The sequence below is a fragment of the Meleagris gallopavo genome, chromosome 3, assembly GCF_000146605.3.
Source record: "Meleagris gallopavo isolate NT-WF06-2002-E0010 breed Aviagen turkey brand Nicholas breeding stock chromosome 3, Turkey_5.1, whole genome shotgun sequence".
NCBI lineage: Eukaryota > Metazoa > Chordata > Aves > Galliformes > Phasianidae > Meleagris > Meleagris gallopavo.
The window spans coordinates 23,112,607-23,127,101 of record NC_015013.2 but is presented as its reverse complement, the minus strand read 5'-3'; the positions used below and the strand labels follow the sequence as shown (position 1 = coordinate 23,127,101).

General features: G+C 35.5%; 1 protein-coding gene across 1 annotated transcript in view; it reads right to left on the bottom strand.

Annotated features, from left to right (window-relative positions):
* The window catches only part of DNAH5 (dynein axonemal heavy chain 5), a 108,666-nt gene extending 99,058 nt beyond the window's left edge, over positions 1-9,608 (bottom strand). Inside the window, 5 exon segments of the mRNA XM_019613825.1 lie at positions 251-472; positions 2,093-2,250; positions 4,588-4,672; positions 6,289-6,423; positions 9,409-9,608. Coding sequence (XP_019469370.1) covers positions 251-472; positions 2,093-2,250; positions 4,588-4,672; positions 6,289-6,423; positions 9,409-9,486 — 678 coding nt within the window. The 5' untranslated portion in view covers positions 9,487-9,608.
* Positions 9,609-14,495: the final 4,887 nt, after the last annotated feature.

The window sequence follows — 14,495 nt, the reverse complement described above, 5'->3', positions numbered from 1 at the left end:
AAAAAAAAAAAAAACAAACAGAAGCAGCTGCAGAATTGTTAAAGCCATAAACTTTCACAGATGTTAAAGCCACAGATCCACGTATATGAAGTTATTGATGACAACAAGCAATATTTAGAAACATTGTTTCTTTTCACCAGTTTAACAAAAGCAATTTTACAAATATTCTACAAAAATAGTAAATTTAAGAACTCCAGACCAAGACATTTCACAGCTAGCTTGTTTCCCAGCTGCTGCTTGAATATATTACCTTCTCCAGCAGACTTTGCTGAGTTCCTGAGAGCACACTAACAAACGATTCAATGGAAGTGAGGAACTCTTTCTTAATATTGTCATTCTGTTGATGTTCACCAAGTCCAACCCAGCCATAATCTGTAATTTGTAAAGCTGGAATGAAGATTTCTAGTATCAGCTGCTCAACACTTTTTAGTAAGCCATCTCGGCCTACATCCATCATATTAAAATTTACTTCCTGTAAAAGACATAAAATAAATATTAAAATGGAAAACAACACTTTGTCAGCATGTTTTTTTTCCCAGTCCTATTGCCTAAGCATCTCAAAAATTACAAGTATGTGTGAGTGCACTACTGTTTCATGCAGTAACAAGAATTCTTCCTAGCATGGCCTGTGAGATTTGCAGAGGGTCACAGTTCGTCATAAAAACTTCTGAAATATAATTTTATAAGAGACCTCTCTGTTTATATAGTTCAGTCTATACGGAGGAGCAAAAGGATTTCAGTATGCCTCTTGTAAAGCTATCTAGGTTACATTTTTTAACAATATATTCATACATATATGTATGTATATATTCAGAAATATATAACAAATACAGTTATCAAAAGAATTACAAAATACTGTTGCTTCTGATTTCCAGTTGCTCAAAGGTTCTGGTCTAGGAAGGATACCTTTACCCAGCTAGAGAGAGAACAATTCACAAAATATTTGCTTTTTATACATTCTGAAGACGACTCTGAAGATTTTTAAGGTAAACTATGTTAATCTGCCAACTATTGTCTCTTTATTAGAAAGTAGTACAGGAATTTTTCAGCAATATAATTTAACACAAAACAAATTGTATTCAAGTGCCATACATTAGTTGTTTTTCATACGTATCATTTTTACTATTCAACTTGTCTTCCCTAGTTTTAAGGTATTATTTATTATCATTAGGGGTTATATAATTAATTGTGAAGATCTCTGCTGCAAAGTTCAGACACAATTATCAGCTTGAAAGCATTATTAAAGCAAAAATCGTTAAATGTTAGAAAGTATATGACTGAGAAAACCCAAGTCAGATCATTTAAAACAACCAAAAAGATTAAGTTGACTATAAAAATTCAAATATATATAGATAGATATCAAATGAAAATCTAGTGATGATAGCCAACTTATTCAGCCTTTGCTTTTATAGTTCTTGCCTACTCGAGTAAAAATAACATAAAAAGATTTTCCTAAAAGAGATGGGAGAAGTTAAAACTCTCTGGCTTATCAGTTGTATTTGAAAGTTTTCATTTTGAAGCATATATAAAGTTTTGCACAAAGTTACATTCTCATTTAGCTCATCATTCTTATTTTAGCAGTCTGATTAGTTCTTCTACAACTATAGGATCCTCTACATTTTATTCTGTGCTCCCTACTGCTAGGATAACTTGTACTGCACTTGATTCAGCTTTATTCATATTGAATTGACAGAGATTTAATGAGCATTTCACCGGTAAAATATTGTTTGTGTATAACTTATTTATACACTCATAAAAATAAAAGCACTTTTGTTCGTTTAATGTAGAAGCCAGTAGTGCTCTGAAAACTTGATACTTAGGTGTTGACCAGTTACTTTTTGTCATCTTGGATGATCACAAATTGTCATAGCATTATTTCTTCACAATGATATACCTCAAATTGCTGCCACTGCACAGTGTCAGTTTTTCCGTTCTCCTCCATTTTGCCCTGCATTTCACTTAGCCAAACTGTCCTTTTGCTCATTTCACTATGTAAAAGGCTGTCAACTTATGTGCTGAGAGTAAATACCCCAATATGAAAAATAATTTTCAACAAGTTTACGTACAAAGAACAGTAGTCACTAACTCTCACCTGATAGATATTTTCAGCTGTGATGGCTTTCAGAACATTAGATCTAATGAAGAAAACACATACACCAGTTAAAGCAACTTCCTTCCCCTCTGTCACAAATACTTTAGGTTTCTTCTTCTTTGTCAAGAGACAATTAATTCCTGGAAAGCTAAAATGCTCTGTAGGTTGAAATAAAACAAACATTTAATAAACACTTATCATTTATTCAAAGAAAAACTTCCTAAACTGCATATCTATGAGTCCCAATCCCTTGATGCTTCACCACAATTTCCTAGTGAATGCACAGAGCACCTAGAGTCCTCAGAGCACCATTAGAATTATTTCAACTCATTTTGTCATTTTCATATCAAAAGCCTTTTCTTTCTATTCATTTATTTGTTTTCTGCTCATTCTAATAAAAGTTTCAGGGTCAAGGTGCTCTTGCATAGCAATCCCTCTCTATTATGTAATTGAAGATAATGCTCTATTGCTTAAAATAAAAAATCAGCAAATGTAGTTTACCTCAAATGCGCTGTTAACAACAGTCTATCCTTAAGAAAATGCAGACCTAAGTCTAATACAGAAAAAAAATAGGAGCATTTCTGAAAACAAGGAGTGTCATGCCACAGAATATTCTTGGGGGAAAAAATAAATGAGGGAGCTACAAAATAAGACCTTTCTTATTCCCCAAACATGAATATGCTGCTCACAGGTTTATGCTGTTAGTAACATTTGTAAAGAGTCACCAAGAAGAGCAGTGTCTTGTCTTAAACTGTCTGGGTTTTGACCACATTATTTTTTTGCTAATGGTTTTCCAGCATTGTCTCAGAGAAAAATTCACATGTGCACACACATACATTTATTTTTCAGTGAATCCCTGTAATAATAAAAAGATTTTAAAAAACAGTTGTTGGTATCTGTAATTAAAGGACAATAGCCAACCAAGGCAAAATGTAACAGTGCCACTCCTCCTTTCTTGTTCAGTCATATGATCTGAGTGGCAAAGATACCCCATTTTGGATCACACACCCATACATCTGTCCGCCTCCCTTCTCTTCACATAAACTTCCTCTTTCCCTTCTCCTGAAGAAGTTTCTTTTTTACCTTGCAAGTACATTGCCTAAAGAGTCTTGACTTGGAGATTTTTACAAATTTGATTAATTGTTAATTAACACAAGCTTTCACAATCCTTGCACTTCAGTAATTTCAAACCATCAACAGTAATTCATTTTTGGGACATCTCTGTGATGTATAAAGATACAGTAGATAATCTGTGATATCTTCAGAAGAGATGCGCTGTTACTGAAAACTGTGTTAGAAGCTGTTGAGCCACAAACTAAAAGTCATGCTCAAAACATTGCAAAAATGTGATCAGGTCTGTCTCTCAGGCCAACAGAGACATACTGAGAACTTCAGCAATCAGGATGGTTTCCATATATTCAAAGACAGATCTCTAAAATAAAAAATAGATACTTCACACCCTGGAAGACTCTCCTCAACTCCTCAGAAGTACAGTTGGCTTTCCCTGAGATGGGTTTCATTCATAGCTGTTCCCAAAGATGTGCCAAATTTAAGCAGAACTAGCTCCAGCACAGACCAGCACTGAGAGAAGTCTGTTCCAATTATTCTGCTTTTGGTTATTGTGGAGCCAGAACAACTCTTCTTTCTCATAGCAAGGAATGGGCACAGTTACATATCTGAACTTTTTTCCTGCAATAGTGTTAATGTCAGTCGGTCACCATCAGTGCTGGAGAAACTGAGGGACTATTGATTTACCACTGAATCCTTATTCAGCAAGCTGGATGTAATGCTGATGACTAATACATATAAAGGCACAGCAGGAACTGCGACCTCTACTGTGTCCTCCTTGAGTTGTTTTTCACTTACACCTACGACAGACTGCCTTCACATTGTTTCACATCTGTTCTGCAAAGACACAGCCAAGTAGTCACTCTAGATGGTGACAATAATAAAGGGCTAAAGTCCTGATGGTAAAGACTAGCAGAACTGTACTGTTGGGACCATTCCCCATCAGCACATTCGTACAGAAAGGCTACTGTTTAGATGAAGAAAAGTAAACCAGTGAAAAAGATAATTCCATCTGATGAACTCCATAGTAACAAGGACCTGTGAACTGGATATTAGCTATGTGTCAGCACTTCTGAAAGAAATTTAGGTAGCAAACGGAGAACATTCGGGACATGTCAAAGACTGGCAATAAAACAACACCAGGACAGTTGAAAGGGTGGGCCAGAAAGTTTAAAGCATGCACATTGACAGCTATGTCTTTTCTTGTACATCCAGGGTAAACAAGTGAGGCTCTAAAGACCAACATAGAAGTGCACTAATAAGCTCCAGTAATTCATCAGTCCTTATTTCATGAGCAAAGTATTCCTGGGTGACCAAACTTGACTTGCTTTAAGCCTCAGTTAATAAAAACATCACCAATTTTTTTTTCTTTGCACACCTACTCAGAAGAAACACAACACGTTGCAGTAAAACCTATGTAGCTTTACCCGTATCAGTTGCCTCCACATCTTGATAGTAGAACATCAGATGGCGCAGACCTCCTGGGTCCAAGAATTTGTCAATGCGCTCTATCTGTTTGAGATGATGTGAAAGTATTTATGCCTGGCATATCTACTACAAAAATTTTACGTGATCAATTTTTTAACAAAAAGTGCTTATAAATACATATCATATTACCAATGTCTAGTACTAACATTACATCAGGATCAGTTACTGCCTTCTAAAAAAAAAATTAAAAAAAAAAAGTGAGTTTTTTTCCTTCAGTAGCACACACTACTTAATCATTTTGATTTTTTTTTCCTTTCCAATATAGTCAGGCCATGTTCCTATTTATTGAAACCACTTATGCACATGCTGCACACCATCTCTCAAACAGAGGGCATTTCTTCATTTGCCAAAGTGCAGCAGCACCTCACTGAAGTTCTTCCCCCGTTTTATTCTTGCCATCATTCAGCTAACTAGCTGAAAACAGAGAGCATAGATTCCATAACATAGCAACAGAGAAAGCCCATGTTTATACTTTAAGCATCACGCCAATTTTGCAGTTCTACATCAACTTCAGGCTGTCATCAGTCTTCCTTGAATTATGCATTGGTAGTGCAGTCCAGGAATCTCATGTATAGGCTACATAGGACTTGGAAGAAAGTTAATTGCTGTATGTTCAGGAAATTTTGGCTGAACCCTCCAGGAAGGTCAGAACAACTAATAAAATTGTTAAATAAAGTGTAATAGCTTTACTCAAGAATATTTTCCAAGTATAATAGCTGGAAATATTTTCTTCATTGACAATTATTCTCAGACAATATAATTTTTCAGGAAATCCACCCAGAGATAAAATGCCAAAAGGTTGAAACAAGTTCTGTGCTTTAACTCAAAACAGTGTTCAGCACAGCTCATTTTCCTGTCTCATACAGAATCACAGAATTGTTGGAAAGGACTTTATTAGGTTAACCTCGTTTTTTGCCAATAATAGCTCTGCTCATCCAAAGTCTTGCCCAAGCTGAGTCTTGAAAGTCTCCCAGGACAGAAACTTCAAAGCCTACATGGGTAACCTACTACCATGCCACTTTACATTCCTGGTGAAGAAGGATCTCTAAGTTGCACAATCTGCAATTTGTGGCTATTGCCCCTAGTTACATGTTCTGCCACTGCTGAGAACAGTTCAGTTCCATCTGTAACTACTCTTCAAACAATTGCAGGCAACTACTTGACAGCCCTTCAATCACTTGTTCTTGCTCTTCTCATACTTCACATGCTTTATGTCCCTGACCATCTTTGTAGTCTTCCACTGGATCTTTCAAAATATTCATACTGAAATGAGAATATCTACATTTTAAAACTTAAATTTAAAAACAAAGTGACTTATTTTCAAATCACAAAATACATCTCCAATGCATATAATACTTACCAAGTAAAAACACAAACACTTATATCTTTGGTGGGATCGCTAGCCAGTCTATTTTGTCAAGTAGTTTTCAGCTGATTTAACTTCCTAAACTAGTTCACAATATAGTTTCACAAATGCTGATAGCAGTCTGGTGAAAACAACATTAATATGCAGCCTAGCACAGACAGCACTCTCCTGCATCTGTGAAACCACAGTCTGGCAACTATCTCACTAAGTATTCAATGGTAGCATCAATTTTAAAGCACCCTCTGAGCTTCATTTAGCAAATTAATCAGATTACCTGGTTACCATCAAGAATAGCTTCTTCTATTTCTGCTTTGTCGAGATTCACACAAGTGGCAACAATATCCAGTAAGTAATCATGCCTGTCATCCAGCCGAGCACGTTTAGCCTCCCTTTCCTCCTTCAGCTTTTGCTGTCATAAAACACAAAGTGTTTTGAGTTACTCAAAAATCACAATTTTGAAGACAAACGTAAGGAAAATCTTGGAATTTATTTTAAAAATGAAGAGTACTGCATCTTCCATACTTGTGGTTTAAAATTTTAGGCACTTAAATTTTTAGAAGCAGCCCGTTGCAATTTTGCATATGATTTCCTGTGTTCTATTATCATATTTATCATAAAATTCTTATCACTGGCTTTTTATAGAGTATTACTTATTTGTTGAAAGTCTCTCTAGGGGGGAAAAAAGTGGTATTTTATAGGTACAGCTCCATTACCCTGTTAGTCATCTTCAATACACTTCAAGCTATTAGTTTTGGCTTTTCAGTCAATTCACATAGCACCACCAAATCAACACGGGACTGTGACCCATATTTGTTACTTGTGGAAGATATCATAAGTGTTTACCAACAAAGATAAACGCTGCTGGAGGAAGCTAAGATTTCATGCATTATCTCTTAATATAATGAGAAGTAGAACAAGCAACAAGCCTCAAGGTACTCAAGTGTTTATAAATGTGCTTAACTATTGCTATTATACCATACTTCAAGCAGTATGCCTACTCTTCTAATTAAATTGAATTCCCATATGTAAGACACCTCATTATATTGCAGACAAAATAGCCTTCTGGAGTAGTTACTGCTACTATTGTGCTTGTGGATTACAAGATTTAATATAATTTCATTTTCAAAAGAAATTTAGAATTATGTTCCATTGGTATTAAGTTCAATCTTTATTTCCTTGGTGACTGTCAAAAATCTAGTAACTGTAAGAAGAATGCACAAGTGATTTATCTACAAGCTTCTGCAGAGTTAATAGGACCGGAATAACACACTTTATACCATTATGTAAATTTCTTTGCTACTTCCTGAAGGAATTTTCAGATATTTGGTAAACTCATAATTGCTAGGATATCTGCATAATTGCCGAATGTACTGGAAATGTTTTTCCAGGTTAATGACAAACATACAAATAGCATTTCTCACACAGATATGCCTGAAGAATGCATAGTACATTAATTTGTATACATATTTTATGCTTTTTTAGCTTTATTTAGATGTAGGCCTTGCTTATATCTCAGAGAAGGAATGAAATTTTTCTGCTAATTAGATACAAAAAGCAACCAATTTTTGGCCAAATCTGCTCACACGAGAGCTTTGCTATTTCAACAGCTTCAGCACAACTGGCTGTGCATCTCGAGCATGGAAAAATATAAGCACTAAGCCAATTAGATAGTTTCTCTTTAATTCACAAAAACTTATTTTTATTTTGCTCAAAATACAGTCACATTAATTTTTGTACTCTGCATCGTTTTCAGTACAGAGTTCCAGAGACACTGCAGCAAACAGAATTCATCATACACAGATTATCAGTTCCCCCATATACTCCACCCATAGGCATAACCTTTCATAACCTTTCAGCCTCCGCTCCTTCTCCAAGCTGCTGTTTATGTAGGCTGAAATAATGAGTCTCTTCTCAAACTAGAAAATCATGTCTTGATGTTAATTTCAGTTTTTCTAACGTTTTCTAATTCAATCCTATAATTGCAGTCTCCCAAATCCTATAGCATTTCTTTTAACTGTTGTGTATAGGAGTTCACATAGAATTAAGCAATATTTGATGTCTAAGAATTTGTTAATATATCATAAATCTCCAAAAGACCAATCAACCTTCCCTAGAGAACACAGGCAATTACTAACAAGATAGTAAAGCTACAGTTCTCAACAGACTAAGACAAACTTGCATTTATCATGTGTCACTTTTGTAAGACATTTGCATTGTTCTGGTGGATATCTCTCTAATTAATGTTAGTTACATGCATTTTTTTCCCTGATAAATTTTTTCCCTGATATTTTTCTACAATACAGTTCAAGAACACACAGTCTGTCTGTCATGCTTTCATATCTTGATGCTAAACATCAAATTCCCTCAGTTGCAGAGCCCACCCTTGCTTTGTTGTTAAATGCAGCAAGAAACTGTTTATTGTACTATATTGTACTAAAACATTGGTGATTTTATACCACTTCCAGAGCACTGAAACAATCAGGACAAGATTTAGGTATCAATATTACACATGCAAGGTCTGTTCTGAAATTAATGCCTACTATTTTATGATGTTGGCCCACAATGTTAGAGGCAGATACTGGTGGTAAGGCAGAAGAGACTGAACCTTCCCACCAATATTGCATTACATTTTGTTACCATGACAAACGGCAGTAGAGGGGCAGTCTGACAGAACAGCACGTGATATGGAAGTGCAGATGGAGCAAAGGCATGTCACTGAATTCCTCCATGCAAAAAAAGTAGCACCAATGAACATTTATGGAGCCCAAACAACGGATGCAGAAGCACTGAGGTTGTGGGTGGTGCATTTTAGCAGTGGCAACAGCAACAGTGGATCACTTCCCCTGGTGCAGATTTTTATGTGTGGCATGTAGGTTCCTGTTCATGGTTGATGAAAAAGCATAGTTAATTGTTGTAACTATGTTGAAAAATAGTGTTTTGTAGCTAAGAATTTGCTCTATCAAACAGTGTTTCAGACAGTGTTATTGTGCTCTCTGTATCTATTGTAGTTTCCAAGAAAATAAATAGCATGCATTACTTTCGGAGCAATCAATGTATAAATACCTGAGCACAAACTTGCCTTTCCAAACAAACTGTGCAACTAAGCCTTGGTAGATATCCTACCAATTAACTTATCAGACTGGCTGATCCATTTACAAGACCAAACAAACAAGAGAACACCTATCTTTGACATACACCTATCCCAAACACTATATTTTGCTTTAAAAAACAAAGTCTAATCAGAGTGTTTGATGAAATTAATACCAGCCACTTATACTATTTTAAAACAGACATTAAAACAGACATTAAAACAGACCCTCCACCTCAATTCAAGTATTTACTCAAGATGCATGGTTACTAGTCCAGACCTAATCCACAGTTCTGTTTTCCTTACCTTTATAATTCTGCCAATGCTCTGCTTCCAAAGTTGCTTTCTTCCAGCTCTAAACATTGTACTATTTGATATAAACATCTATTTTCAACATAAACCTTAAATTATGATACAAGATTCTTCATTCATCATTTTGCTCTCTCCCCCCAGCCTTTTGTTTATATTTGTTTCATTCCTGTTCTGTAGGAACACCAAAAACACCTAGAAAATACAGTAAAGACCTAAAAAGTTAACAATTACTAAGATTAGCACTGCATCTTTCTTTTCTCCCTCAATTCAGTTCTAATGTGCATTTAAGTTACTTGAAGACTGAACTGAGGAACTAGAGAATATACTGCCTGCAGATCTGCAGTTGAAAACCACTGTTACCAACCTCAGCGTTGTTAAGGTGATATTGTTTATATATAAACACCACTCAATACAATTCATCATGCTCAAGGGCAACATAACCATTTGCAAAAGTCAATATCTGATTTGTGTTTAGCCTTCTTAAGTAATCCTCATGTCGACAGACATCTCTGTTTCCTTGTCACAGGAGATTGTTTAAATATATAGCAACAGCAGTCAAGCAGCTTTCAAATAGCTATTACCTACAGACTATTAAACTACCAAGTTTTTATTCATAGTTTTTATACAAACACACTCAGTCTCAGTTATTTTTCAGTTGTACAGTGGGTGCTTAATGAAAATATTTTTCTTCAGCAATGAATATTGGGCTTTTTCTTCTCAAAATCACTTTAATTTTTTCCACTTCAGTGACAGAACCCAAACCTGATGTCATGAAAATTCCAAGAAAAACAAGATAATCATCCAATATCAGGAACAAGGTCCTTTTTTTTTTTCCTTAACAGCTATTTCAGGCTTAAAATGCTCCTAAATATTTTTGTCCCTACTGATATCAACGTGAATCCGTGAATCACATTTACAATCATTCAACAGCCTCCTTATTGATAACATTTTCATGAATAAAAGTCATTTCCCTTGCATTACCTGATTTTCTGTGCAATTTTCCTCATCTACTACAGTCAAATCAGATTTATATATTGATAGATACATAGATATATTTGAAAGAGAAAGATCTAAAAGAATTGCACTTTGTGTAAAATTAAACATTCATTCTCTAAACTCTTTATGGTTCTCTCTTAATATTAAAGATGTTATTAAATATTACACAATGAGTTGATTCCTGGATATATTTGAGAACACTGAAGAATTATTTTACTTTGCGTTTGATTTCTAATGTAAAAAACTCAGCCCAACAGTCTGAACTTGCATCAAAAGAAGTTATCCCAAGAAAAACATCTCTCAAAGAAGAACCTAAGAAAGTAGAGATTTTCATAAAATGATGTAAGGTCATAGCAGCTAACTTAAAGAAACAAAAAAAAAAAACACATTAGGATATCTGTAAGTCATATAAATCAGTCTCCTACACAAAGAAAGTACAATTAGAGAGTGGTAGCTGAGAGAAGTATGCAGTTGAGTTTTGAATAGATGCAAGGATGGAGATTTTACAATTGCTCTAGTGGTATCTGACCATCCAACATAAAGACCATTCTCATATATCTAACTGGAATTTCCTCTATTCCAACTTACGTCTTGTTGACTCGTATTACCTTGCATCTTCATTAAAAGCCCAGCTGTGTCTATACTCTGCCTTTAAAGGTAGACTGGAATACAATCTCCCTTACTCCTTTCTTCCTAGTGCAGAACAAAGCCAGTTCTCTCAACATCTTCTCATATATCATGTACTCCAGTATCCTGGTCATGACACACTGCCAAACTTGCTCTATCAACCCAGCCTGTGGCACCTTTGCTGCAAGGTGCATTATTGGCTCATGTTCAAGGCAAGTCCTTCTCTGTAAACCTGGCATATAGCAAGCTGGCCACTGACATGTATTGTCATACAAGATCATTCCATCCTAACTGCAGGACTTAGCATTTGCTAATGTTGAATTTCTTGAAGTTTCTCTAAGTCTATTCTCAAGCCTGTCCAGCAACCATGCTCTGTGGTACATCACCCTCCTCCAGTTTGGTATCATCAGGGTCACAGCGTGCTCTGTCCCATAATTAAATCAACTTTTAAAGGCACTAAACAATATCTCAGTATCATCCCTGAGTGTTCACTAGTTACTGGCCATCAACTTTGCTTGGTACCACCATGCCTCCGTGCCAGCCAATTTTCTACCTAAATTAGCTTAGACAATTAGCACTTAAATCACCAGTTTGACTTTAAGGATGCTAACAGATACCACATCAGACAACTTGCTAGACTTAAGACAAAGAATAACTATTGCCTTCCCTTTGTCCTTACAGCCAGTAATCTTGTCACAGAAAATAATCAGGTTGGTCGCACAGGATATGACACTCGGAAATCTTTTTCGGTGGTTGGCAGTCATCATTTTGTTTCTCCATGTCCCATTATGTGTCTTTCAGAACATTAAGTTCTCATATTAGCTGATAAATTATGAAAGTTCATTTCACTGTGCCAAGATTGTTTTGGTGGTGTTACAATGCGAAACTCCAGCAGCAACTTTTCTTTCATTAGGGGTAATTAGCTGCCATCTCGTGGTTGAAAGCCTTAAGTGCACATTACATTTGTGCTGTTTCTTCAAAGACCACAAAACGGAACCGTGATAATATTTGAAAACTGAAATACAAAGTTGTCTTTTATGGAGAAGATTACTTATAAATCACAGATGATTATCTACACTGAATAAAAGTAGAGGAACCTAAAGAAAAGCATGTTATTCTCTGCTGTACTATTTTAATATAACTGCAATGAAAGCAATCAAAGCTCATGGTAGACTTTCTAAATGCACTTGAGCTTCTTTAAAAGTCGAACAAATGGAGGTTTCAATACCTTTAATTGAGACAAGGATTTTTAAGCTGCTTTGTTGAGGAGAACTAAAGCTTCAACATATTCAATCGATCATTGCTGAAAAATACAATTTCTACAGAGTAAGAATATCTCTTCAACCTATTTGTTTGATGAGATAAAAGATATGGCTAAGGCAAATAATGTCATCTTGTTGCTGAACAGGAGAATTTAACTATCATGTAGGAAGTCCAAATGTAACTCCCTGTTTTGCTTTATGCAAGACATTAGCTCTCCAGGCTCTATTCTCCTGTTTCCTGCACTGCGAAGAAAATAAAACTCAATTTAAAATGCAGCAAAAAATACTGAATATATAAATAGACAGAAACATATCAATAGCCAAAATAAATTAATTAACCTTCTGTTTACAGGAATAGATAGGATGTTTAGGTCTTACCAAATAATTACTAATTCAAACTAACTACCAGATTGGCAGCCATGACGGTGGAGATATTTCATAGAATAACAGCATTCTGAGGGACAGACGGATTTCAGTTCAAGTAGCCATGCAAAGTAATACATTTTCCATTTACGACATGGGAAGGATGATAAAGCCTACAGCAGTATAAAAGAGCTCATGTTCAAATGTTCATAAGTTAAAGGCCAGTGAAGTGAAGTTTCAATAATTATTATTAAATAGACATTATATAGAATATTGCTGGTAGCAATCACAGGAACCCCTATGGCAGGAAGCAGTATCAGCAAGGAACTTCAGGAGTCTTCACGTAAAGTAAGGAAACATCACACTATTTCAAAAGGAGGAAACACTGGTGAGTTTCATTGACGGGGTTAACAAGCATTCATGTAAACAAGATTGATCTAAATGACCTGGATTTGCAAAAAGCTTTCAGAAAGATCCATTGTCAAATGATTTTAAGAAGAGCATAAGCGAAGTGATCCTCCAGGAAAGGAAATTGATTAAATGGTGGAAGGAGACGATAGGAATAAAATGAAGAGCAAGTCCTTACACAAGCAAGAGATAATCAGTGGAGTTTTCCAGGCAACTGCACTGTTCAAAGCACTTGGGTGGGAAAGGGAAAAGCTGTAAGAACAACAAAGCCTTAGATGAAACTAAGTTATTCAAGGAACTATCACAAAGAATTATATGACCTTTCAAGACTGAACAACTCTGTCAACTTCTTAATTAGTGATACAGAAGCTATAGTTCTGTACTCCCAAAGACTGCTTTGTCTTTATGCCATGTGGGGTCAACAATTCGATGTTAAGAGGTGCCATTGGTGTATATTTTCTAGAAAGCCATGAAACATTTCCTTTCCACCATTTGGAGAATTTCAGTATTTTAAACAAACTATTTCACTTCAAGAAAAAAATACTATTTTTATTGTAAAGAATTGCTAATTATTGTGTAGTATATAGTGTTAAGCCAAGTAGAATTTCCGTCCTATTTGCTTCATGTTTGGAGTTAACATTCTCTCCAATGGACTTTCAACAGGCCATATCAACCTGAACAATTGTGTCTTACAGAAATGTTGCTTCATCTGTACATCCAAGACATCACTTGTACACCCAAGAGCTGAAGAATTGGTACGGCTTGTGTTTTGGATCATGTCTCTGCTCTACAACTATTTAAGCATCTCACAATCTAAAAGAGTTAGCCACTCTTTGTAGCTTTGAGTATGGGTCTCCAAGACTTAACTTTGGATCATTTGTTATCGCTTCTCTCACTATTAAGTCTAAGGTGGCATCAAGTCTATAAAACATAGATGATTCCTACAGACACATTTCCAAAAGTAAAAACTTGTCTGATTTTTTGCTACTGTGCAACTGATGTAAGATAATACAAACATTAATACATAACAGCTTGTGAGTAGCTTGTTATTAATAACAAAACGGCCATTTGAATAGTTTGTTCTTCATGGAACTACCAACAAAAAGGCTTACCAGTTAAAAGCACACATTTTTGCTTGGGTATCAATAGCAACCAGATAAAACCACTTGATTCTGACCAGGCAACTCAGACTTAGCTGCCAGCACTAGAAGCTCAGAAAAGTGCACATAGAAGTAAAATAATTTACAATGGAATTTTTATGTCCCTTTCATATGCAATATCAACAACTTGATATTGTTGATTACTTGTGCTGAATTCAGGTTATTCCACTGCATGCACTCAGCAGTACTTCTGCACTACAATCAAAGGTTGTTCAGACACAGCTGAACTAAATTGATCTAATTTTTTTAACACTCCACTCACAGC